General features: G+C 45.1%; 1 protein-coding gene and 1 non-coding gene across 7 annotated transcripts in view; both read left to right on the top strand.

Moving 5' to 3' along the window:
• Positions 1–25,741, top strand: part of Dido1 (death inducer-obliterator 1) — a 58,433-nt gene that overhangs the window by 12,089 nt on the left and 20,603 nt on the right. For 3 of the 6 annotated variants that reach the window (XM_090352620.1, XM_090352618.1, XM_090352617.1), the window contains exons 2-7: positions 11,161–11,338; positions 12,610–12,720; positions 13,748–14,579; positions 15,381–15,702; positions 17,417–17,629; positions 18,976–19,189. In XM_090352620.1, the coding sequence (XP_090208746.1) occupies positions 13,750–14,579; positions 15,381–15,702; positions 17,417–17,629; positions 18,976–19,189 (1,579 nt within the window). In that variant the 5' untranslated portion in view covers positions 11,161–11,338; positions 12,610–12,720; positions 13,748–13,749. Of the gene's footprint in view, positions 1–8,080; positions 8,211–10,392; positions 10,622–11,160; positions 11,339–12,609; positions 12,721–13,747; positions 14,580–15,380; positions 15,703–17,416; positions 17,630–18,975; positions 19,190–25,741 lie in introns of those variants that run through there. The other 3 variants (XM_090352619.1, XM_090352621.1, XM_090352622.1) reach the window with 3 other exon arrangements.
• On the top strand, positions 3,695–3,796 carry LOC150050695 (U6 spliceosomal RNA). The gene has a single exon (XR_016538772.1). It is a non-coding gene; the product is annotated as a U6 spliceosomal RNA (small nuclear RNA).

Below are 25,741 nucleotides of genomic sequence, written 5' to 3'. Positions count from 1 at the left end.
TTGGTGCCAAATTAGGTTCTGGGTTTTGGTTTTTCATATGTTGGTATTTCATTTATTTTTATAAAAAGGTGAATTAATTTTTTTGCCAGTCATCACTTGAACTCAGGGCTTGAGCACTGTCCTTGGGATTTTCTTTTCTTTTTCTTTTTTTTTTTTTTTTTGTGGGTCATGAGGCTTGAACTCAGCCTGGGCACTGTCCTTGAGCTCAAAGGTACCACCCTACCCCTGGGACTGGGTGTTGTCCCCGACCTCTTCTGCCCAAGGCTACCACTTTATTCTTGAGTTAAGCCTCACTTACCTTTTCTAGAGGTTAATTGAAGATGAGAGTCTCAGATCCTTGTGTGCCGGGACTGGCTTTGAACTTTGATCCTCAGATCTCAGCCTCCTGAGTAGCTAGGATTACAGGAGCCATCATGCCTAGCTTTGTCCTTGGGCTTTTTTTTTTTTTTTTTTTTTTTTTTTGGCCAGTCCTGGGCTTGAGCTCAGGGCCTGAGCACTGTCCTTGGACTTTCTCAAGGCTAGAGCTCTACCACTTGAGCCTCAGCACCACTTCCAGCCTTTTTTTTTTTTTAAATGTATGTGGTATCGAGGAATCGAACCTGGGTCTTCGTGCATGCAAGGCAAACACTCTACCACTAGGTCAAACTCGCAGCCTGAGTCCTTGGGCTTTCTTAAGGCTAGAGCTCTACCATTTGAGTCACACCACCACTTCTGGCTTTTTCTATGTATGTAGTACGGAGGAATGGAACCCTGGTCTTGGTTCATGCTAGGCAAGCACTCTACCACTAGGCCACACTCCTGGCCCCAAAAAGGTGAATTAATTGTTGATGCAATAAATATGATTGGTGTATTTGGGTTGTAAAGTGTAAATAGCATGTAGAAACTTAAAAACACCAGAAGGGATCCCTGCTGTGTGCATGGATACGGATGTGCCAGGGGAGAGGTGTTTTGCTATGGGCTTCCTGTCACCACTGTTTGCACTCTGTGGTGGAATTCCAAGCATGACACTGACTGTTGGGACTCATCATCCTTTTTTCTTTTTCTTTTGCCGGTTCTGGGGCTTAAACTCAGTAGGACTTGGGCCTCTTTGTGGTCAAGGCCAGTGCATTCGAGCCACAGTAATACTGGCTTCTTTGAGTAGTTTATTGAAGATAAGAGTCTCACAGGGCCTCTTCTGCCTAGGCTGGCTTCAAACTGCTGTCCTCAGATCTCTCTCCTGAGTACTAGCTAGCATCACAGGCGTGAGCCATGAACAGCTGGCCACCATCCTTTGTCTAAATAACGTCTTCCTTACATGGGTGTTTTCTTGATTTTCAAGGTAGTCTTCTGATGATGAATATTAGTTTGTGTCCATTTTGTCACCTTTAAGAACAAAAAATTTGGTTTTGTGTACTCTCATAAATAAGTGTAAAGGAAGCAGTCCTACAATCTCCATAAGACAGGGTTGACACTGTCACCTGTAACTAACATTTAAGCAAATGGTGGTAAATACTTGTTAAAGTCGCTTGTTAAAGTAAGCCAGATAGTGGTGGTGGTTCATGTCTACAATCCTAGCTAATCTGGAGGTTGAGATCTGAGTTTTGCAGTTCAGAGCCAGCCCAGGCAGAAAAATGTATGAGATTCTTAATCTCCAGTTAGCCACCAAAAAGCTGGAAGTGGGTCTGCATCTGATAGAAGTGCTGCTAGCCTCGAGCAAAACAATCTGAGGAACAGCAGGTAGGCCCTGAGTTCAAGCCCTGGTTGGGAATAGGGAAAGGGAGAGGGACTCATTTCAGAAGGCCTGATTCTCCAAGCTCTGCTACATGGATGCTGTCACTTGGGTGAGTGATGTTGACTTGTTGCATACTTACTGAGTTTGGTGCTGATTTGGCACTTGACCAAAGAGTGCTTTGGAAAACCTTTTAGTTTTCCATGTTGGCACTGTCATGCTTCTTTCACCATTGGTAATTTGTATTTGCAATTGCAGCCTCATTCACTAGGACTGCTTGTCCTCAGTATCAAAAGCTTTAGACCCTGACCTGTCCCTGGAGTCTGTTTCACCAGGGAGTTGCCCTGCCCTACCCAGTCTAAATGGCTGTGGTTGAAAGGGAGTAGGGAGGGAGTGCAGCTGCTGAGAGTAGATCTTGGAATACTGAGTCTGTGCCAAGAGAAATGTCTCCCAGAATCTCTCTCAGCCCTTATCCCAGTGAAGGTGAACTGGGCTCCTAGACAGGGACTTTGGATTTGTTAGATTGTAACTTTAAAATAATAGTGTCTTTCTATTTTACAAATATATCCTTAGTAGTGACATGTCCTGTCTTATCACTTGTGTTATCCCCCACACACACACACACATGTGCCACTGATGAGTAAGTTACTGGGTCCTTACTTCCACAGAAAGCTTGAAGGTGGAATCAGCTGTGCATAGCTTTGCAAACGTTGATACAGGAAATCTGCATGAGTCAGAACTCTTTAGTGAAAGCCACCCACTCCTTGGGTGGTCTCCACTGCTCCCATACCCATTCGTAGGTGACAGCAGACCAATCTCAGGGAAGGGAAAGATGACTCCAGGTGAAGTGCAAAGTTAATTCCTGACTTGAGTTTCCAAGACCCCTTCTTAGGCTGACCTACAGGGGTGAGGCTGAGATCTGAGGATCAGAGTTTGAAGCCTTGCCCAGAAAGGAGAGCCAGGTAACCTGCAGAAAGCTGCAAGTGGAACTATGACTCTAGGGCTAGAACACTAGCCTTGAGTGAGGGAGCTCAGGGACAATGCCCAGGTCATGAACGCCAGACTTCAGGCTGTGGCCAGACATCCTGACACCTCGTAACTATAGCTCCTTCTCACAGAGAAAATGCTTTTTTTTGGAAGGGGGGGGGGGAGTCCTGAACTATGGTCCTAGACGCTGTCCCTGAGCTCTTCAAGTCAAGGCTATCACCCTACCCCTTGAGCCACAGCCCCACTTCCCATTTTCTAGTCATTAATTGGAGATAAGCGTCTCAGTTCGTTAGTGCCTGGGCTGTGGCTTTTAACCTTGATCCTCAGATCTCAGCCTCCTGAGTAGCTAGGATTACAGGTGTAAGCTACAGTAAATGCTTTTAAGAGAAGCCTTATTCTAAATTTAGATAGCAGCCATCCAAGCCTTCTCTGAGTAATCTCTGGAAACAGAATGAGAAAGGATTGGAGGGAGGGGATAGAGTGCTGCAGCAATCCTAGCCACTGTCCTTGAAGTCCACTGGGTGGAACAGTAAATCCAGGGTCAGTCCTTTGAGTCACACCTAGGATCTCTGTGCCTTGTTCCCTCCACCCCAAATATTATTTTTCCTTTTCCTCATTTTTTATTATCTTCAAATAATTATTCAAAGGGGTTTTATATGTACAGTGAGTGCATCTGGACCATGGTTGTCTCCTTCATCCGTAGCCCCTCCCCTCCTCACAGAACTTCCGTGTATTTAATCTTTATTTTCTGGTACCATATTTAACTTTTTTTTTTTTTTTTGCCAGTCCTGGGCTTGAGCTCAGGGCCTGAGCACTGTCCTTGGACTTTCTCAAGGCTAGAGCTCTACCACTTGAGCCTCAGCACCACTTCCAGCTTTTTTCTACGTATGTGGTACCGAGGAATCGAACCCAGGTCTTCATGCATGCTAGGCACACACTTTAACCACTAGGCCAAATTCCCGGCCCCACATTTATTTACTTTTTTTTTTTTTTTAAGGCTTGCTTCAGCAGCACATACACCAAAATTGGAACAACACAGAGAAGATTAGCATGCCCCTGTTCAAGGATGACACACAAATTCATGGAGCAATCCATATTAAAAAGAAAGAAAAGATTTTCCAAGTCCGGAGCCATTTAACAAGAAAGCTGACTTTTAGTGTTATTTTGCAAATCTCAGGCTTAACTGACCACTGTTTGTTTCTCACATCTATCTCCAATTGAAGTAATGCTGTCACTGTAATTTATCTTCTGGAAAACTATATATATATGCCTGAGAATCGCAGTGAAAAGGATACATAATGCTTTATTAGTATTGTGGTGGTAGCTTTAATCTGAGAGCCCAGCCACGTTTTGATAGCTACTCTCAATAGCAAAAAATACTCTTGCTGTGGGGCCAGGAGTTTGGCCTAGTGGTTAGAGTGCTTGTGTAGCATGCACGAAGGCCCGGTTCGATTCCTCGGTACCACATACATAGAAAAAGGCCAGAAGTGGTGCTGAGGCTCAAGTGGTAGAGCTCTAGCCTTGAGAAAGTCCAAGGACAATGCTCAGGCCCTGAGCCCAAGCCCAGGACTGGCAAAAAAAAAAAATACTCTTGCTGTTAAGAAAAAGAGTTGAAAAGTAATTGGTCCTAAATATCTGGGAAAGTATATTCTGTTTATGAAGATACACATACATACCCTCTCACTGGGTCCAGCAACACTTCTATTTGGTCAAAGGCAAAAGTAGCTGTGGAGTCCTCGAGTTCCTTTAGATAGGAACTAAGAACAGAAAGGGATAGGGTGGCTGAGTTAATAAACACATAACCAGTGCAGGTGCACTTAGAGCATGGAGACACAGACAAAAGTGGGCATCAAGTCATAGTGGCAAGTAGGTCAGAGATAAGTTCCAAATTCCTGTAGCTACGGGAACCACAGGTTTTGTGCAGGAGTATCCTGAAATGGAAGGGTCCTTTTTGACAGCGTTGGTATTATTGAGTCGGATGGCATCTGCGTAGATACCCCGTCCTCAGTGTGATGGATAAGCATCATTTTTGCTGCTTTGGGGTCCCATGCCAGGAACCCTGAGCATAGCACCCCGGGGAGCAGAGTTGAGTGCTAGCAGCTATTTCTGGGGGTCAGACTGGAACTTTCTCTTTTTCGGATAGTGTTTGAATTTTCTAGGCATATTCTAATTGGCTAGCTGCTACATTTAAACAACAGTTGCATTTTTTTGTGTGTATGTGAGTAATCTTATTTTTCACAAAGAACTTGAGCATCTTCTCTGTTGCCTTTATCCATATAACAAAATGTCATTGAGACAGAAGCCCTTTAATGAGTCAGAGGTCAAAATGTATTGAGAGTAATGTCTGACTAGCAGGTTAGAATTGCCTCAATGTTTTAAGTTGTTTTAAGCACTGTTTCATGGGAATCAAATTTGAAGAATATGATGCTTTGTCCCCAGGTGGGGCAAACAGGCACTGTTATCTATTTGGTTGTCAGTCTTTGTTGTTTTCCTGGGGTCGTCATGGCATGGGTATAGGGACTTTATTATGGCTGTTACATTTCAAGGTGCCTCAGAGATTGATCGGCTTAAATCCACATGTTTCTATTATTTACCTCTACAGAATTAGAGTAGTAAGGTGTTCTTGTAATGTTGTGCACCGCTGATATTTATATGTGTGCGTGTGTGTAAAGTCATGCATGCCCCTCTGATATTTAAACTATATTGTATGTGCACTCTGGTCCTAGGGCTTGAGCTCGGCCTAGACTCTGTCCTGACTATTTTTCTTAAAACTAGCACTCTTGGCTTTTTAGTGGTTAACTGGAGATGAGAATCTCATAGATCTCTTGCCAGGGTGGCTTTGAGCTGTGATCCTCCAATCTCATCCCTCTGAATGAGCTAGGATTACAGGCACCCACATTTAAAATATTTTTAATACTTCATTGATATGTACTGTAATGATGAGTAATTAATATGACTAATATTTGGGCTGGGAGTTTGGCCTAGTGGTTAAAGTGCTTGCCTAGCATGCATGAAGACCCGGGTTCGATTCCTTGGTACCACATACATAGAAAAAAGCCGGAAGTGGTGCTGAGGCTCAAGTGGTAGAGCTCTAGCCTTGAGAAAGTCCAAGGACAGTGCTCAGGCCCTGAGCTCAAGCCCAGGACTGGCAAAAAAAAAAAAAAAAAAAGACTAATATTTACCATTTTGGAGGTTGTGTTTTACTTCTGTAATAACTCCACTGTGAGCTGGGGAATCTGAAGGCATTCAGTTAGTGTTGCAGAGCACTTCCTTTAAGTCTCTGCATGCACATACCCAGTGTATTCTTAAAGTAGAAATAACAACATATATCCAGAGTTCTCTGTTGTGTTCTCAGGGGAGTATTCTACAGTAATTGTCCAAGTGACATGCACCTATGTGCACAACAAGAACCCTGTGCTCCCACTGTGTGCTGGATGCACCAAGTGCTTGCCTTAACAGTGGCCTGTGGCCTTGAGGAGCCTGGGACAGTGCTGATATGATTAAGTTTTGACCCTTAAATGTGCCTCGTTCAGCTTCCCTGAAGGGAATTGGCAAGTCCATCTAAGAGAGGACACATGAGGCAGCTCTCAGGCTTGTGTAGCAGCTAGCTTTTTCCAGTGAGTGTGAGTCACAGCAAAAGTGATTATTTCTTGCCATAGATAAAATTTGAACTCGGGGAAGCTTGTATCTGCCATTGTGCGTTTGCTGGCTTCCAGTCATGAAGCAGTTGTGAGGAATTCCTCAGCACATTAACACATTTACTTCTATGTGGATTGCTTCACCCAATGAGCCACTTTTCTAAATGACCCATTGGCATATGGGTAAGAGAATGCTAAAAAATTTGACAGACCAGTGGGTTTTAAGGTAAAAACATGAAAAGTTCATTGATGTGGCTTCAGAATCCAATTGGTACTTGTTTATTAGGTGTAATACCAAAGAATAACCACTATTGTGTGAAGAGATTGTTTAAAATACTCCTCACTTTTTTTTAATGGCAGACTTGTGTAAAGCAATGCTTCATGTGTTTCAGAGTGTATGATAGTAGAAGAAGGGTAGAGCGTGTGGAAAGCTTGCTGTTTTTTGTTTTGGCAGTACTGGGATTTGAACACAAGTCCTTATGCTTGCACTCTACTGCTTGAGTCCAATCCCAACCCTGGGTGTCTTGTTTGCGTGTTTTTGGTGCCTGATCTGAGGCTTGGACTCAGGATTTTGGTATTGTCCCGGCTGAGCTGCTTTTGCTCAAGGCTAACGTTCTACTGGTTGAAGCACAGCTTTCACTTCTGGATTTTTTGATAATTTAGTGGAGATAAGAGAGTTTCACAGACTCAAGGATTTTACTGCCGCAAACCCTAAATCTCAGCCTCCTGAGTAGCTAGGATTACAGGCTGAGCCACTGGCACCTGGATTCCTGCCTTTCTTCTATTAAACCAGAAATATGCAAAATTATAAAACAGGACCACTTTAATGCTAACTTGTTGTGATCCTGGAAGTAACGTTAATAGATGCTAATATGTAATGGACTTTACAAAATCTGTAGATACATTCCATGTATTTAAATGAAAGGTCTTTGTGTGTTGGGAGCCAGAGTGGAATCAAACTGTACCTTGATTTGCATCAGACAATGGCTTTATTGTCTTATTGTTCTCTGGCCTTATTCTGTTTAAATGACCTGAGATTTACCATATGAATGTAACACCGGGAAGTTCCCTGGGCTTCAAGAAGGGAGAGGAGCCTGGAGTTGAATAAACGAGGGGGGCAGTTTTTACCTGGGCTGCAGACCTCCCGGACCCGATGTGTTTGTCTCCTATTTTTTCCAGTCCCTGCCCCCTATTTCAGGAACCCCAATTTGCTGCCGGTAGGCCCCGGCATTTGTGTATGTGTATGTACACATTACTGTTTGTATGTATATATGTGTACATGTACATATATGTGTTGAGTGTGTATGCACATGTATATACATATTATTAAGGTTTGAACTCTGGATTTTGAGCTTGCTAGACAGGTACTCTTTTGCTTAAGCTACACACCTAGCTCTCTTTTCTTTCTCTTTCTTTTTTTGGGGGCCGGGGGTCATGGGGCTTGAACTCTGGGCCTGTGCACTGTCCCTGAGCTCTTCAGCTCAAGGCTGCTGCCCTACCCTTGAGCCAGAGCTCCACTTCCCATTTTTCTAATGATTAATTGGAGATAAGAATCTCATGGTTTTGTAGTGCCCAGGCTGGCTTTGAACAGAGATCCTCAGATCTCAGCCTCCTGACTAGCTAGAATTACAGGCATGAGCCACCTTGCCTGGCTTCTAGCCTTTTTTTCTTCTGGTTATTTTTGACATAGGGGCTTGCTTTTTGCCTTGCTGGCCTGGACAACGATTCACCTATATGTTTCTTATAGTAACTGGGAGGTCAAGTACATGCTACCATACCAGCCTTTTTCTGTTGAGATTCAGTCTCATACTTCCTTTGCCCAGAGGCTGGCCTTCAACCACCATCTCTCCAAGTCTACGCATCAAATAGAATTACAGGTACAAGCTACAGAGCTAAGCTGAGTCCTCACATTTTTTTAGAGAGAATTTATTAACGTTGATGTCTACATCATATTTCAAATGTCATGTTTAACAAACAAGTATTCAAGAAGGAAATCCATATACAATCACAGGCACATAGATTTTAGAATATAATTAAAATTAAGCTGAGGGTTTGTATGTCATAGGTACAAATTAATATATGTAATAAAACATATCTATAGAGGATAAAGCCCATCATGGATTTTTTATGTCTATGTAATTATGTTTATATCTCCAAGACCATGTCCATAACCTTTAAAGAGGATTAAATAAGCACTAAAACTCAAAATACTTGAGTTTTTTTTCCCACCACTAAGACTTCATTACAGTATCCCAAGTTCCAATTAGTAGGAATGGGAATGAAGTAGTTTGATTTGTTTTTTGTTGTTTTTTTTTAATTTTGGAAAAAATATTTATATGTCATTTTCCCCCCATTTATTGTAAAGGTGTGGGTTGTAGTTACATCTTAGAGTACATTTCTTTTTGAACAATATCACTCTTTCCCTCACTGTTTTTCCCTCCCATCTCATAAGTTGTATAGTTTATTTTCAACGTATCTAGTATCACTGTTGCATTAGTTTCCACCATTTCTTTGCCCTCCCATCCACCCAAAGACAGATAAACAACAAACAAAACAAAGGAAAAGGGGAAAAAAATAGTACTTAAGAATTAAGAAAGAGGCCGGGAGTTTGGCCTAGTGGTAGAGTGCTTGCCTAGCATACACGAAGACCCGGGTTCAATTCCTCAGTACCACATACATAGCAAAAAGCCAGAAGTGGTGCTGAAGCTCAAGTGGTAGAGCTCTAGCCTTGAGAAAGTCCAAGGACAGTGCTCAGGCCCTGAGCTCAAGCCCAGGACTGGCAAAAAAAAAAAAATAAAAAAAATAAGAAAGAACAGGGCCGGGAGTTTGGCCTAGTGGTAAGAGTGCTTGCTTAGCATGCATGAAGACCTGGGTTTTATTTCTTGGTACCACATACATAGAAAAGCCAGAAGTGATGCTGTGGCTCAAGTAGATGAGCTCAGTATTATGTGTTTCAAGTGGAGAGCTCAGACCTTGAAGTCAAGCCCCAGAACCGGTAAGAAAGGAAGGGGGGGGGGGGGAAGAAAGGAAAGAAAGAAAGAAGGAACGAACAAACCAGATGCTGGTTCAATCTTAGAATTTTAACTACTTTAAGAGGCTGAGATTTGTAGGATCTTAGCTGGAGGCCAGCAAGGCAAAAAGAAGTTTTCTAGAAGCCATGAGCAGTGGATCTCCTGTAATCCTAGCTACTCAGGAGGCTAAGATCTGAGGATCATGATTCAAAGTCAGCTGGGGCACTAAAGTCCATGAGACTTATTTCCAATGAACCACGAGAAAACCGGAAGTGGCTCTGTGGCTCCAGGGGTAGGGTAGTAGTAGCCTTGAGCTGAAGAGCTCAGGGACAGCACCCACGCCCAGAGTTCAAGTCCTACAACTGACACTTTCCCCCCACCCCCATCCCCCTCATCCCCCCATCCCCGCCAAAAAAAAATTCTAGATTCTTCAAAATAACCAGCAAAAAGCAGAGCTGGAAGTGTGGTCTATTCAGTGATAACCATTTCTATGATTCTTTCTTTCTGGGGAGAAAGTGTTAATATGGTGTGGTTGCATTTCTCCTTTGTGCAGGTATTCACTAAGTTGTCTAAGAAAATTAACAATTTTTTTTTTTTTTTTGCCAGTCTTGGGCTGGAACTCAGGGCCTGAAATTGTCCTTGGACTTTTTCAAGGCTAGCTAGAGCTCTACCACTTGAGCCTCAGCACCACCATTCAGAACTGAAGTTGTCATGTTTTTCAAATTCACATATAAATTGAATTTTCAAAAATGACTTTATTCCTATGAGCATTGTAATTTTTTTGTCCTTATAAGCTTAGTGTTATAAAAATACAGTTTCATTTCTTGTGTCCTTTTTTCTGATTCTGGTGCTTGAACCCGGGGCCTAGAGCTCTCAGCTTTTTTCACTCAAGGCTCTTACTATACCACTTGAGTAACACCTCCATCTCCAGGGCTGACTTCAAATCTGGATTCTCAGACCTCAGTCTTCTCCATAGCTGGGACTGTAGGCATGAGCCATCAGTGCCCAGCTTTCTGAGTAATCTGTGAGCTCCCAAAAAAGGCCTCTGAAGGCCATGGAGATTGTGTGACTATGGCAAGTACTGTGAATGCCTAATGAGAATAGGTATGCAGTCTAAATGGCCACTGTCCCTTTAAAGAAGAGGAAGTGTTTATTCTTTGTCCTGGGTTGCTGGGGAGACCACAGTTAGCTGGAAAGCAGTTGGAGCTAGGTGTTAGAAGAGGTAAGAGAGAAAGAAGGACTCTAGGACTGGACTCTTGGGTTAATCTGGTAAAAAGGTAGTGTTCAGAAACTGGTTAGAAGCAAACACATCTCAAAAGAGGAAGGAAGGAAAACTGTTACTTTAAATTTTAATGCACATAAACGGTACAACATTGATGTTTAATAAATGTAAAAGTCTTCACATGTTAGCTTTTTCATTAAAGTGATGATACAGCTAACAATTAGACAAAATAATTACATATATGTGATTACTTATAGTAATTTTGTATGTAAAGCTTGTTGTTGGTGTTTCACTGCCCTGTTGAGTTTCTCTTGAGCTAGATCAGCGCATCTTCCCAGAGTCCTCTGTGATGCCTCTCTGCCTGCCTTTGCTGGACTAGTCTTAAGACTCACTGCTGGGCTTCCCTGGGCTATCCTAATGCTTCTGTCAGAGTATGACAGTACTATCTAGCAAAGGGTCAGGCACTTTTTTCTGATGCCTTTGTAGGTCACTCAGAAAGTTATTTGAAAAAATTGATATTGTTAGAAATCATGGTTGAATGGTTCAGTTACAGTTAGTTAACATGTATATAACATGTGTTTCATTTTCTTCCAGGCGCTCATCCCCCATCAGTGTCTCAACAGTCTAGTTCCTTGTTACAAGCTTGAACCTTCTCAAGAACAGCGACTGGCAGCAGTGTGGTGAGGCCTGGTCATTTGGTGGACCTGGGCCAGGGTTTCTGTTCTATTTAGGATTTCAGCAAAAAGTATCCAAACTTTCCATGTTGAAGCAGGTAAAGTATCCGTATTATTAAAACAGCATAAAATGTTTATATTCCATCTATTTTAAATGGCATTATTTAAATATATAAAGTTACATTTATATTTATTGGAAATATTCTAATCTCTAATCCAATTTTTTAAAAAAAATTAGCTGGACACGGTGGCTCATGCCTGTAATCCTAACTACTCAGGAGGCTGAGATCTGAGGATCGAGGTTCAAAGCCAGCCTGGGCACAAAAGGATCTGAGACTCTTATCTCGAATTAACCTCTAGAAAACAGGAAGTGGAGCTTGGCTCAAGGATAGGGTGATAGCCTTGACTGAAGAGCTCAGGAACAGTGCCCAGGCTGAGTTCAAACTCCATGACCCACCCAAAAAAATTTTTTTTGTTAAGAATTGATGGTGTTCCTTTATTTTTGCAGTTACCTTATTTAGTATATGGTGAAGGATGCCCTGGGCCAGGCTGCTTCTTAAACTATCCACATAGAAATGGAGAGTGTGGTTTGGGAATTAGGACCTGGGACTGGGTATGGCTTAGTAGTAAAGCCTGAGATTACTTTAAAAATTGTGGGGTAGGGGAGAACCTGGGAGTTTGGCCTAGTGGTAGAGTGCTTACCAAACATGCACGAAGACCCGAATTCGACTCCTCAGCACCACATACATAGAAAAAGCTGGAAGTGGTGCTGTGACTCAAGTGGTAGAGCTCTAGCCTTGAGCAAGTATAAAGAAGAGTGTTCAGGCCCTGAGTTCAAGCCCCAGGACTGGCAAAAAAAATTGGTTTACACAAGGTGCAAACCCATTTTCTTTGTCTCTGTGTCTGTGTGTCTCTCTCTCCCCCCTCTACACACACACACATTTATGACATAGAAATTATAACTGACCTGGTTTGGTCATTTGCCATGTGTATTGACAGAAATTTCAGCTTGTTTTGACGTGCCTCCCCTGAGTGGAAGCAGCACAGTGTCCCCCCCTCTGTCCAGCCTTGGGAGGGGCCCTCAGTCCCGTGGGCAGACGGAGGGCTTGCCAGCCCTATGTGTTGGGTTGGGGTTGTCATGTGGTTCAGTGGAGCTATGTCCTTCAGCAGCTGAGACCTCAAGTGATGCCCTCCCTGCCTGAGCATCTGGGTGACGGAGCATGTGGCTCCTGGTTACTGAGTGATAGATAGAGTTGACGGGCAGATAATCACCACAGCCAAGTGACAGCTATGGGAGGGACCAGATGTACTGGCAAGGAAGGCTCTGTGCTAGTAATTTTTACATTTCTTCATTTCACTTTTTTTTAAGGTTTTCATTTTATACCAGTCCGTTTTCTTGGATGGAGCATGGTGTTAAATCGGTCATCATTAGCATTTAGATGTGATTAAAACTTGGACAGCTAGGAAGAGAAGTCTCAAGGTAGTATTAAGTTTTTACAGTCTTGTTATCTCAGAAGTAAGACTTACAAATACCCTTTAATCTTCAAAAAGAAAATGAAAGAAAACAGAAATAGACCCTGGGCAGTCACCTGGGTCAGTGGGTTCAGCAAACCAAACAAGACCCAAGCCCTGCCTTGGGTGTGCGGCTAAGAACCCGGGCCACCTTTCTTGCACTTTGAGTCCACAACGGTTATTCCTTACGCATGGCTAACATGCAAGACCAAAGACTGTCCTTTCCAGGCCTGGCCTGAGCGAAGATGGATAGGAGGGGACAAAAACCCAGGACTGACACAGCCAGTCCTCTTACAGGCCACACCCAGCAGAAGCATGGCATCCAGTACTCTCTGCTCCTGCTGGTGGCAGCCAGCTCTGTGCAAAGCACTGCAGAACTGGTGTAGTCTTTGGAATCAGCTCCTCGTCTGTACACTTTACTGGTCATGTCATTATATTACTTGAGCAGTTCCTTCCATAAGTTTTCTGCCCCTTTTGAAAAGTTACGTGTCCTACGTGATTAAATGGTGATGTTATACACTGGAGTTGCTGGCTGGATTTTTTTCTTTGGGGAGGGGTCTTGAACGTTTTTGGGGGTGGGGATGAGGCTTGAACTTGGCCTGGGCGCTGTCTCTGAGCTCTTCAGCTCAAGGCTATAGCCCTACCCTTGACCCAAGCCCCACTTCCCTGTTTCCTAGAAGTTACTTGGAGATGAGTCTCAGGTCCTTTTGTGCCTGGGTTGGATTTGAACCTTGATCCTCAGATATCAGCCTCCTGAGTAGCTAGGATTACAGGCGCCAGCCACCGCATCCGGCTTTGCTGGCTGGATTTTAATGAAACATTGCTGTTTAACTATTAGAATTTATATACAACTCCACTTTGGAAGTTAGAAACATCTCATTTCACTGTTGTTTCTGAAGTTGCACTCAGTAGATAACCCTTTGTGTTTGATTCAAGGCTGTGTGCTTTGTTGGCTTCCTGTTTTGTCATTTGATGTGATTGCCTTTCATTATTAGGTATGGATGATAAAGGGGACCCAAGCAGTGAAGAAGCCCCTAAGGCTGTCAAACCCACAAGTAAAGAGTTCAGGAAAACGTGGGGATTTCGGAGAACCACGATTGCCAAACGTGAGGGAGCTGGAGATGCCGAGGCAGACCCTGCTGAGCCACAGCCTCGGCCACACAGTCTTTCCCTGCGCCGCAGTGGGCGGCAGCCAAAGCGCACAGAGCGGGTGGAAGAGTTCCTTACTACAGTACGCAGGCGCGGGAGGAAGAGTGTGTCTGTCTCCCCTGAGGACTCCAATGAGCCTGCATCCTGTCCTGCCACAGATGGGGAAACCGCGTCAGAAGGGAGTGTTGAGAGTAGCTCTGAGATTAGAAGTGGCCCTATCCCCAGCTCCTTGGGGGTGAAGGGACGCCCTGACTCTTGTGAAAAAGTCAAAGGAGGTGATGAGGAAGACACCTCTGACAGTGACAGCGATGGCCTTACTCTAAAGGAGCTTCAGAATCGCCTTCGAAGAAAGCGAGAAGAGGAGCCAGCAGAGAGACCCCCAAAAGGAGTTCAGAATCGCCTGAGAAAGAAGCGGTGGGAGGAAAGCCCTGCTGAGACTGTGGACAGCGAGGCGTGCAGCGCTGGCGAGGATGTCTCCCCCTGCAAGCTGGAGCCTGAGGCTGGCCAGGGGGCTGGGTCCCAAGCTGCAGAAAGTGACCGGGAAAATGTGTCAGAGGGGGCAGAAACTCAAGGCACAGAAGATGAAGAGCCTGGGGACAGAGGAAAACCCAAGCCTGAGTGTGAGGTTTATGACCCCAGTGCTCTGTATTGTATCTGCCGCCAGCCCCACAACAACAGGTAGGTGGGGAGGAAAGCTGCTGCTGCTGCTTGCAGAGCAACGAAGGGATGGGACCTGAGTAAGACCATTTTCCATTCCCTGTAATGCTAAAGTGCTTCAAAACTGGGCTAGATGGGCAGTTTTATTGAAGGAAACAAAAGAAGTGAGTATGGTTTGCTTTGCACCAGCCTCGCCACTGTGGCCGTCACCAGCCACAGGTAACCATTCAGTCAGTGTCCAACATGAGATGAGATGAGATGAGAAATTCACTTGCCTCAGTCACACAAGCTGCCTGTGCCACCCAGCTGTGCCTGCGGAAAAGTGCTCACTCACGTGCTGTAGACATACAGACAGACTAGATTCTGCCCTGGGTTTGGTTGCTGGGCATCATTTTGTGGTGTGGAGTTAGACACACTGAAGCCTCCAATTGAAGGCTAGATAAAGATCAAATCCAGGGTGGGGGGAGGGAAATGGGTACCAAGACATGTGAAAGGGTATCAATGTATGTGAATTAATGCACCTTCTATCTGGCAAATATCATGTAACCCTTTTACTAATTACAATAAAAAAAAAAAGATCAAATCCAGGGCCTTGCATATGCCAGGTGGGTGCTTCACCACTGAACAAGGTATATCCCAGCTCTCTAGTTTGCTGTTATAAATGTGTTAGCCAAAGGAGGAAGCAAGACTTGGTTGAATTGTAGTAACTCTAAAAGAGGGCCTAGAGGTATTCCTCATTTCGTTCTCTGCTTTTCCGTGTATCTGTATTTCTTGTGAAAACTGGTTTGGATTAGGAGTGTGTGCCATCCTGTGTCATTTCAGATTTATGATCTGCTGTGACCGGTGTGAGGAGTGGTTCCACGGTGACTGTGTGGGCATCTCTGAGGCCCGGGGGCGGCTCCTGGAGAGGAACGGGGAAGATTACATCTGCCCAAACTGCACCATTCTGCAAGTGCAGGATGAGACGAACTCAGAAGCTACAGAGGAGCAGGAACTTAGATGTAGACTGGAAGGCGCGGACAGCACAGAATGCACAAGTATAGGGACAGTGGAACAGAAGTCTAGTGAGGACCAGGGGATAAAAGGTAGAATCGAGAAAGCTGCAAATCCCAGTGGCAAGAAAAAACTCAAGATATTCCAGCCTGTAAGTATTTGTCTGCCAAGGCAAACCCAAAGGGGTTGGTTTGAATAGGTGTCAGCCTTGCTGACACAAGGCTAGGGAGCTTCCTTTGAAATGGTTTCAGCTTTTGCTAAGGAGACATGTGTCTGGTAGGAGAGCATCTTCCACTTCTAGCTCCATCTCAGCCATCCCTGTGGTACCCTTTACTGGCTCCTCCCATACTGTTAACTGACTTTTTTTTTTTAAGTATCTCTGCTTTGCATATTCTTGGTGTTGTGTATTTCAAGTATGTTGGCAGATTTGTTGAGGAAAGGTGAGCTTCTGTATCCTCCTCACTGTCCTGTGGCAAGCAGTGATTACATGCTATCAGCCCTGCACTGCCCATGCTAACATTGATTGCATGGTTTATTTCTGTGCTAGCAGCCTTTCTGACTGAACATACTCAAATTGCATTAGCTATGAGAACTGGTCCACTTAACTTGTGTATGTGGTAAAGAGGGAAGCTGGGTACTGGTGGCTCATACCTAGCTAGTCAAGAGGCTGTGATTTGAGGGTTGTAATTCGAAGCCAGCCTAGGCAGGAAAGTCTCCAATAGGCTCCTCAGAAAAAGCCAGAAGTGAAGCTGTGGCTCAGTGGTAGAGTGCAAGCCTTGAGCACAAAGAAGCTCAGGGACAGCATACAGGCCTTGAGTTCAAGCTCCAGGACCCAGGGGGGTGGAGATGAGGGAAAGAATACTATGGGAGTTGTAGAAAATGTGATACTATTTATAATGCATTTAAATTTAACAAGTCACCAGTGTGACCTTTTCTCTATTGGCAATACATTCTGACATAAGCTTAAATTTTATTCCAGGTAAAACTTAGACTCAATAGAGAAAAAGCAATTGTCAAATTTGTAATTAGAGAAATGAAATATCCTAGTAGAAAATGTGAGAGGCATGTTTGTTTTCAGTCTTGACCATTAGGCATACTTTAGAAGTAAAAACAAGTAGGGTTCTGGTGGACTCTTCCTTTCCTATTTCTGCAGGACAGATCTCCACAAACTTAGCTTAAACAGATGTGTGTTCATGTTCCATTAGGTACGGTCAGGGCCTTAGGAAGCTGTGCGATCAGGCCGTGACTCTGGCCGTTTGTTTGGTGTGTGTGTCCCATGTGATTTTTGTAGCATATCAACAACAACAAATAGATCAATAATTTATCTGAAATTCAGATTTGCTTGAAATGCTAGGTATCCTTGAACTCATAGTCTTTCTACCTCAACCTCTCCCCACCTTTCCTAGAGTTGAAATGTTAGAGTTAATTGGGCATCCCGGTCTTTGGGGTTTTGTTTGTTTTCTTATGGAGAGCGTCCCTGCCCTCCCCTCACAGCTAGCCATAGTCTCCTATGGGAAAGTCCCATCCCCCTTTTAAGAAGTTTATGTGGCCCTTTTGACTAAATAATCTCATTTAAGATCAGGGTTGGGGATCGTGCAGATTGCATGTGCTGGGGGCTGCCTCAATGTCCTGCCCAGTGTATGATGTGAAGGACAGTCACTGTGTAGGCACCATACCAGCGGATGCTTCTGCCTCAGCCTCCTGTGTATTGGGGTATAGGCTAATACCACCAAGCTCAGAATTTATGCATATTAGAAGTTGTGTTGGTCTCCCTCAGTTAAAAGCCATGGGCGTAGTCCTGTCACAGCATTGCAGGGACAGGGCTTGCCATGTCCACTGTCTGAAGTCGCTGTTTGACCCTGCAGGTGGTGGACGCTCCTGGTGCTGCTAGGTGCATCGGCCCTGGGTGCTCCAGTGTGGCGCAGCCTGACTCCGTGTACTGCAGTAATGATTGTATTCTCAAACATGCAGCAGCTACTATGAAATTTCTAAGCTCAGGTAAAGAACCAAAACCAAAACCTAAAGAAAAGGTCAAGATGAAGCCAGAAAAACCCAGTCTTCCCAAGTGCAATGTTCAGGTAAGCCCACCAAGGTCATTTTTGGAGTCATTGAGGAGAAAGTGTACAGAAGTGTTCTTGCCATAGACTTGTCTTTATTCTTGGAGTATAGAGGACAAGGTATCAACATGATGCAAATCACCTTTAGCCCAGGATTCCTTCATTAGCCAAGGATTTATGTCACATAAATACACTAAGCAGGGGTGGGTAGTCTGAGCATTGAGGAAAACCAAGACCACCAGGACACAGACTGTAGCTGTGTCCAAGTTGGCGTAGAGCTTACCTGCCAAGTTCCTTTTAAGGAACATCTCAAGAACCACGATGTATATTAGTCAGACTTTTGTGTGTGTGTGTGTGTGTGGATCATGGGACTTGAGCTCTCCCGCTCAAGGCTACTGCCTTATCCCTTGAGCCACATCCCCACTTCCTCTTTTGTAGTAATGAATTGGGGATAAGAGTTTCACAATCTTTAGTACCTGTGCCCAGGCTGGCTTTGAGCCTTGATCCTCACATCTCAGCCTCCTGAGTAGCTAGGATTATAGGTGTGAGCCACTGTGCTGGCCGAATAGACTATTTTAAACCCACTTGCTGGGGCTCATCTGGATGCATCCTCACAGTTCATTCTGTTGTGACACAGGAAGCAGGATTGATACTGCTCAGGGAGTTGTCTTGATTGTTTTCCAATGCTTGCTTGCCCTTAGATGACTTGATTTTTTTGTTTGCCGGTCCTGGGGCTTGAACTCAAGGCCTGAACACTGTCATTGGGCTTTCTCAAGACTAGTGCTCTACCGCTTGAGCCACAGCACCACTTCTGTCTTTTTCTATGACTATGTGGTACCAAGAAATCGAACCCAGGTCTTTATGCATACTAGGCAAGCACTCTACCACTAAGCCAAACCTCCAGCCCAAATGACTTGGTTTTTAGGGCTGATAATTTGGGCAGTTGCTGTGTGCACTGAGAACGGTGGCAGTGTGGAGTACTGGAGCCTGGCCGGTTTCTACATGCTGTATTTTCCCCTGAGAACACTGCTATTGAGTCTCCTTTTTCCACCCCACTTACCCCTGCTCCAGGTGTTGGGTGCAGTCTCACATCCACAGGCAAGCTCTTTCCACCTGTTTTGGACATGTCTCATTACCTTCCCAAGTGGTTCAAGAGTGAACTTGGGCCCCAGCCACCTTCCATACAATCCCAAATGTTATGGTTGCTAAGTACGTAGACAAAATATTGAGCAAAGGTGGTACAGATCTCAGATGGGCAAGGGGGTCTTTGGATGTCCCAAAGAAGCATCATGACCTTCCTTGCTTAGTAAGATGCAGCAGAAGTGTCATTTCTGACCTTAATAACTGAGGTTTCACTGATTATCCAGGTAGGGATTAAAATCTCTTCTGTGCACAAGAGGCCAGCACCAGACAAAAAGGAAAACGCAGCAAAGAAGGTGATGGTAGCCCCTCCTAGAAGTGAGGCCTCGGGGAAGGAGGCAGCCTGTGAAAGCAGCACTCCATCCTGGGCAAGTGACCACAATTACAACGCAGTGAAGCCAGAGAAGCCTGCAGCACCACCACCCACGTTGTTGTGTAAACGTACGTATGTCCAGGGGCTGACCTCCAGGCCATCGTTCAGTCTCCATGTAGCTGCCGGTGGCTGACCCAGGACCACACTCAGCTGCTGTGTTTAGTGCAGAAGGTAGAGACTACCTCTGCCCCCAGAAAGCCTCAGACCCAGGAGTGGCAGTAACCTGTGGGCCTCCTGGTCCTTTCTAGAGTGCTATGTAAGCCTTACTCCTGAGTGTTTTGCCTTGGTGAGGCAGCTCTTTACTCTCTGGCTTCCGGATCGGGCCCGGGTAAGTATTGGAGCAAAGCCTCTAGCAGCAGTGGTGATGTCCAGGTGCCCAGGGGTGCTGTACCACTGTACAGACCGTCCGCTAGTTTCATCACAGTCCTGCATAAAACTTGGGCAGTTTTCCACAGCACCTACTTTCTTTCTACACGTAAAGTCCTTACTACTGTCTCTTGAGGTCCTCTCTGGAGATGAGTGTTGGATCTGACTGCTGAAGTGAGATTTCTCACGTGTTAGATCATTTCTAACGAGATAGGATGTCTGTGATCATGTCCACTTTGCATACTTCCACTCACATACACGCCCATGCACATTTTGCAAGCCATCACTGCTTAGCAGACCCCATAGTGAGTCACTATGATGTTCAGAGTCACACCTTTTCTGAAGAGAGCGGCGTGAGGGTGGCCACTTCCAGACTCTCCTTTCCCCAGCCTGCTCCATTTCATTTCAAATCAACGAAATGAAAATGCTTCACGTCCACCTTCCGAGACCCCAGATTGGGTCATGCACCTTGGGTTCATTCTTGTTTCTCAGCCTCAAGCTCCACAGAAGCACATCTTAATTGTGACACAACTTTTTGAGTTAGTTTTTATTTATGTTTCCATTATAATGTGGCTTTTAAAAAGAGGCACTTGGTAAAATTGCCCTAAATTCCACGAGTCCAGACATACATTTCATTTCTCATTTTGGTTGGCCTTTCAGCAAGTCTGCTAAAAGAGAAGGGTTGTGTGCAAGTAGGTGCTAGGTTTTATGTGACTAAAAATGGAACGAGGCCAGGCATGGCGGTACACTCCCATAAACAGCTCCCTGACGGGCAAGGGGATCAACAAGTTCAGAGCCAGCCTGGGCTGTGTAATAAGACTCAGTCGGGGGCGGGGGGGGGGGGAAGAAAATAAGAATGCATGAGGCCCAAGACTTAGGAAATTAGATTACAAGTGAATTGAATTAAGTAGATGATGCGTTATGATGGACAATAATACACCTTATGCTGTTAAGTGGCAAAGTTCCTGCTCTCAAACATTTATCAAATTATAGCAGCTCTATAGTAAGTTTCACAGTTAGTGATTTCATTTAAAAACAAGTGGTACCTATCTGGGTAGAAGGCAGCCACTTTAATACTGCACTATAATGCTTTTACTTGGTTGTAAGCACATGAGAATAAAAGAAAAACCATGGTATACCCACAGCACAGGGAGTTCAGTGTTCTCCAGCTGCCCTTGAAATGCAGGTGATATTTAGAAGGCCCTCTGTACTGGAGAGAGGAAAGTTGGTGAGGAGGCTTGGGATTGTTGGACCCTAAAATCTGAGTTACTCTTCAGGGGAACACAAGTGTCAGGATTTCAGGGGTCAATGAGAAGGCTGTTTGAAGTTTCTTCTTTGACTCTTCCCGCCTCTTCGACTCAGCGCTTCCTCAGTGGAGCCAGTAGGCTTCAGGGGCAGGAAGTTGGGACAAAGCACTTCAACATCTCAAAATTAAAACTGATGGACATACAAAATAGAGCCTGAATAAGAGACATGTTTCTAAAGTGGTTGTTTCTGACCTCTTTTGTATTACCTCAGAAAGTTCATCTTCCCCGTGACTGGGAGAAGCGTAGGGTCATTGGTAAAGTGTCTGCCTCTCTGCCTCCAAACTTTGTCAGTAGCAGGTACATTCCCCTGCCTGCCCCCCAAAGCCCAGCGGGAGGGGCACCACCTGGAGTTTGTGCAACTGCCTCCCTACTGACAAGCACACGGGTGGGGCCGGGGCCTTGGAGGGAAGCCGATCCGGGATCACTTCGTGCATGCTCTTTTGTGTGTGGACGCTCGCGTGGTTCACCCAGTGTAACATGAGAAGAGCCACTGCAGCCGCTCCTGGAGGCGCACAGCCGCCCGCCGGGCCCGCCGCGCCCACCGCGCCCTGCCTCCCGGCCTGCCTCCACCAGAAGCCTTGCTTCCCACACTCAGGTGATGCCAAGCCACATGCAGTTGTTCCTCTGGATGGCTTTTTAAAACTTTCCTAGAACTTCTGTGTCATTAGCTTTTAGAGCAGCTTTAAATTTTCTCTCCAACAGCCTCATGGTCCTTCCTGGGTATTCTTTTTTCTTCTTTTTGGGTTTTTTTTTTATTTCCAGTTCACCTGTCATTGTTGTCAGGGCATAAAATGACTGAACAAATATTCTTGGTTTATTAGTCTTGAAGTGGAATTCTGGTGCATATAGTTATATGCACGGTTCCTAGATTTGGGACTCACTAAAGGGCTTATTAAATGACTTAATACACAGGATATGAATAGGGTTTTGACAGGAAAACATTTTATCTGCTGTGGAAACTAAAATGGAAAACTATAGCAACCTGCAGAGCCGAAACCTGGTGATTGCTCCCTGTCTTCTCCAGAAAAAAAGCGTTTGCTGGACATCCAGTCACCTTGGTGGTGGGCAGGGAGGAAACAGTGCCTAGACTGGCTCCAGAGCATGTGCCTCTGGAGCCACAGAGGAACAAATGCCTGAGGATAACGGCGGGCTGGGGGTGGGGTAGGGAGCCCTAAAGCTGGAGCTACAAGAGCCCTTTCTGTCTCCAGAACTTACAGTCACAATAAGGCGAACTAGGAGAGCCAGACCAGATACTGCATCACTGCCTCTTGAGGGAAAATGCCCTCAAATGTATTGATAAAGGATTTACTTTGACAGCTGTTTTTGTAATAGTCTACCTGAGATCTTCTTGGTTGTCAACAATAACATTCTTTTGACATATGAGGGATTTGCCTTTTATAGGCCTTAAAAGTAGTCAACTTCCAAAATTAGATCTAACTTGAACCTAACCTGCCAGGGGAGTCTGCTTGGCAGGGTCTTGCAACAGCAGCAGCCACTGCTGCCACCACGTTGGCCTCCTCCAGTCTATCCCGCTGCCCCTTCCTCCCAGGCTGGAGTGGGGTAGGAATTCATCGGCTTTTGGTGACCTTTTTGGAGCAGGGGATCTACCCTTAACTCTGCAAAAATAACACTCCAGGAACGTTCCTTTGATGGCATGGCCATAGTGCCAGTCCCTCTGAAGATGCATGCCGTGACTCTTCGATACAGTGTACAAGTTTCCTGCATATTTAGATAGTTGTAAGATACACCAGGCTTACTGCACATGAACACTCACATAGTCTTCGCCTCTAAGTTAGAGAAAGATTGTTCAGAATGTTTACTGCTTCATTTAAGTGAAGGTTGGAGGCAACGTTTATGTGCCACAAGCCTGGATGCACCATCAAGAAGATCATAAGGTAACTGCATCCTCTTGGCGCAGAGTCTCCGTGGTCTGTCAGAACTGACTTTTACACACTGAGTATGGATAACCTTTTGGGTCTGGAGGGCTTTGGGGAGGGGAAGTGGAGTTTTTTAACATGTTTCTGTCATACTACTGTTAGTATGGAGCTTAGATGTGAAGAAATGATGGAGCAGGTTAAAATTTAGCCTACTGCTGAGCCTGTAAATCTTAGCATTCTGCAGCCCAGCAACATAGCTGCTTAGACTGCACACATGAAGCCAGCCGTTAAGGTGCCTCACTTGAAAATGTCATTTGGTTAGTTTTTGCTAACCCATTATAAATCAGTTTTAATTTTCAAGGCAATAAATGTGAAATTGTTAAATCAGAGATGTACAGTTGCAGTTTGTAAGTTTATGGTGGGTTAGCCTCCATTGAAATGGAAGGGACTTAAATTCTAGACTTCTCTCAGGAAAAAAAGTCCCCAGGAGAGAGCCCATGCCCTCAAATCCCTGCAGTCATAAAGGCATCTGAGGAGCGTAATGACGTAGCCTGTGCTGCTTGTGCAGGTTTCATTTTCCCTGTGGAGAAGAAAGATTCCTGTGGTTTTTGAAGGATTTGATTTGGGGGGTAGGGTTGCCCTGTCTGTGCTAATGTCAGCTCATACCCTCCTTTGGCTCCCAAGGGTTGGTGCCACCACCATTCCTGGATTGAAGATAAATATAAAGCATGTGGAAGAGCATAAATGCAAACCATTTCTTCCATGCTATAGCACTCTGGTTCCCACGCTAGGGAAGCCAGGGGAGCAGAGCCACTTACCCTGCAGCAGGTTTGTCTGTGGGCCTGGTTTCCAGGTGCTGCCCTCAGTGGCATGCAGCTTTGCCATCGGGAAGTAGGTAGTGAGGGCTCAAGTCATGGAGGGGAGTCGGCATCACTGGGTGAGATACAGCAGTGTGCCGACAAGATTGTCACCAGACAAAGCCGTCTTGGGAAGTTGGGCTTGTACCCCATATGTAAGGGATGGTGTTCCCGTTGTATCCCAGTGAGCAACTGCACATCTGTCCCAAATCACACTAGTGATTTCAAGTGGATGGGCTGATTTTCTCTATTCATTGGACTTTGCTAGTGCCACCCAGTGGCCAATGGTCCTATTACATCCTAGTTGGCCCTCTGACAAGACCCGAGGTTTATGGCATCCTGTCCTGTGCCCAGCCACTGCTTTGTTCTGTACTGGGTGGAACCTGAATTCCAAGTACAAACATGGTAGCAAGTTTTGTCCGGGGGTGGGTGGGGGGCCCTGAAGCTACTGAGTCTTAGGTAGCACTTTTTCCCCATAAGCACACTTTGGAATTAGTGATTGGATAGGGCTAATGGAATGGTTCCTCAAGCAGATGGGGTGGGAACTGGATGTGTGTACATGCCAACAAATTGGTGGCGGGACTGGGGGGCTGGCTGTCGGGGCACAGGAAAACACATGAGACTTCAACTCTTGAGAACCGGGCTGCAGTATCTAGCACAGTCCTGATGACCATTATTTCTTGACCTGGAAGCCAACGCAGCAGTTAAAAGTGGGAATGCACAGCTAATCCTGGTACTGGGAAGGCTGAGGCAGAAGGGTCACCAAGGAGGCCAGTCTCCTCGCTACGTGCTACGTGGTGAGGGTCTGTGTATGTCCCTTGCCCCTTAAAAGGAGGGGGGGGGCAAAGCAGTTGAGTGTGCAGAGGCCCTGGGTTTAGCTCCTCAGATAATCCCTGTTACTGGTAATCTAGCATCAGTTAACCTAACTCTGCCTCCACACCACTCCCCGGGTCCACAGGGACAAAAGTACATGGACTCTGCCCTCCTACAAAGTAGGTGTTTGCTGTGTTAGCGGTCACGGGTGTTCCCCAGCTTCCGTTGTGTAGAGGCCATACCTGCTTACATGTGAACTACAGTTCTAACCAGGCAGGCGCATTCCTCTGCCGTCGTCGTGGGTGACGCTCGATGGCTGATCTTAAGAAGAGTTGACAGTGTCCTAGAGAGACCCTCCTGCACTGCACCTGAGTGGGGAAGGAGATGGGCTCCCAAAGCTAGACTTGGGGAGATGGGTCCAGGTTTTGCGACCTGTGGGTTTTTATAACTAGAAACTGCTGTCCAGGTAGTATCACACAAATATGTCAGGGTTTTATAAATTTATTTAAAAGTGATTTTAAAACTCAGTTCTGCTGTAAAAGTAATTGATTTTGATTCTCAGTCTTAATCATGATGGGTCCATGCTTATGACTGATGGCTGACTAGAAGTTGGATACAGCTTGACCGGTGGTGGACTTGTGCACTCTTCAGTGTAGGAGAGTTTTGGATATTGTTATGTAGTGCATACTTTTACTGGGTTCCAAATGTTTGTCCCCTCCCAAAACGTTTCCTCTAATTTTCTTTAAGTAAACCAGAATTGTAGGGAGTAAATATCCTTAAATAGTTCTCATTTCACCTTGAGTGTGTGCATCTGATCTGTTGGAATCATGCATGTACTCTGTTTGGCTTTCCTTCCAGTAAAGCAACATAGAAGGGCTTGGGTGTGTGGCTTAGGGGTAGAGTGCCTAGCATATGTGAAGCCTGAGTTCAACTCCTCAGTATCACAAACAGAAAAGGCCAGGAGTGGCAATGTGGCTCGAATTAGTAGAGTGCTAGTCTTGGGCAAAAGGCAAAAGAAGCTACAAGACTGGCCAAAAAAAAGAGCAGCCCTAAAGTATTACAGTGCCCTAGATAATACATGTTTTGCTGTGTTCTCTTCTCAAATATAATCAATGCTCTGTAGCTGATTTAAAGTCCAGCTCTGGATTTCTCTAGCTTGTTTCATATTAAGGGATAAGAGAGACATACAGCTGTGGACACACGGGAAGTTTCCCATTACAGGTTTTGGATCCACCTTTGGCAAGTGGTAACAGGAGTGTGAAGTTGGAAAAGCTCGGATAGAGCTGTGTTTTGAGTGAATTGTTAAGAGATAACTAGCTAATGCAAAAACCCTTAAAGCTGGACTCCAGGTGTGATGGTATACTTTTGTAATCCTAGAAGGTAAAAGGATCACAAGATTG

This window comes from Megascapheus bottae, chromosome 18, assembly GCF_031878675.1.
Source record: "Megascapheus bottae isolate mThoBot1 chromosome 18, mThoBot2.hap1, whole genome shotgun sequence".
In the NCBI taxonomy this organism is placed as follows: domain Eukaryota; kingdom Metazoa; phylum Chordata; class Mammalia; order Rodentia; family Geomyidae; genus Megascapheus; species Megascapheus bottae.
Note: the sequence above shows the minus strand (reverse complement) of the source record. Positions and strands in the feature narration are given on the sequence as shown.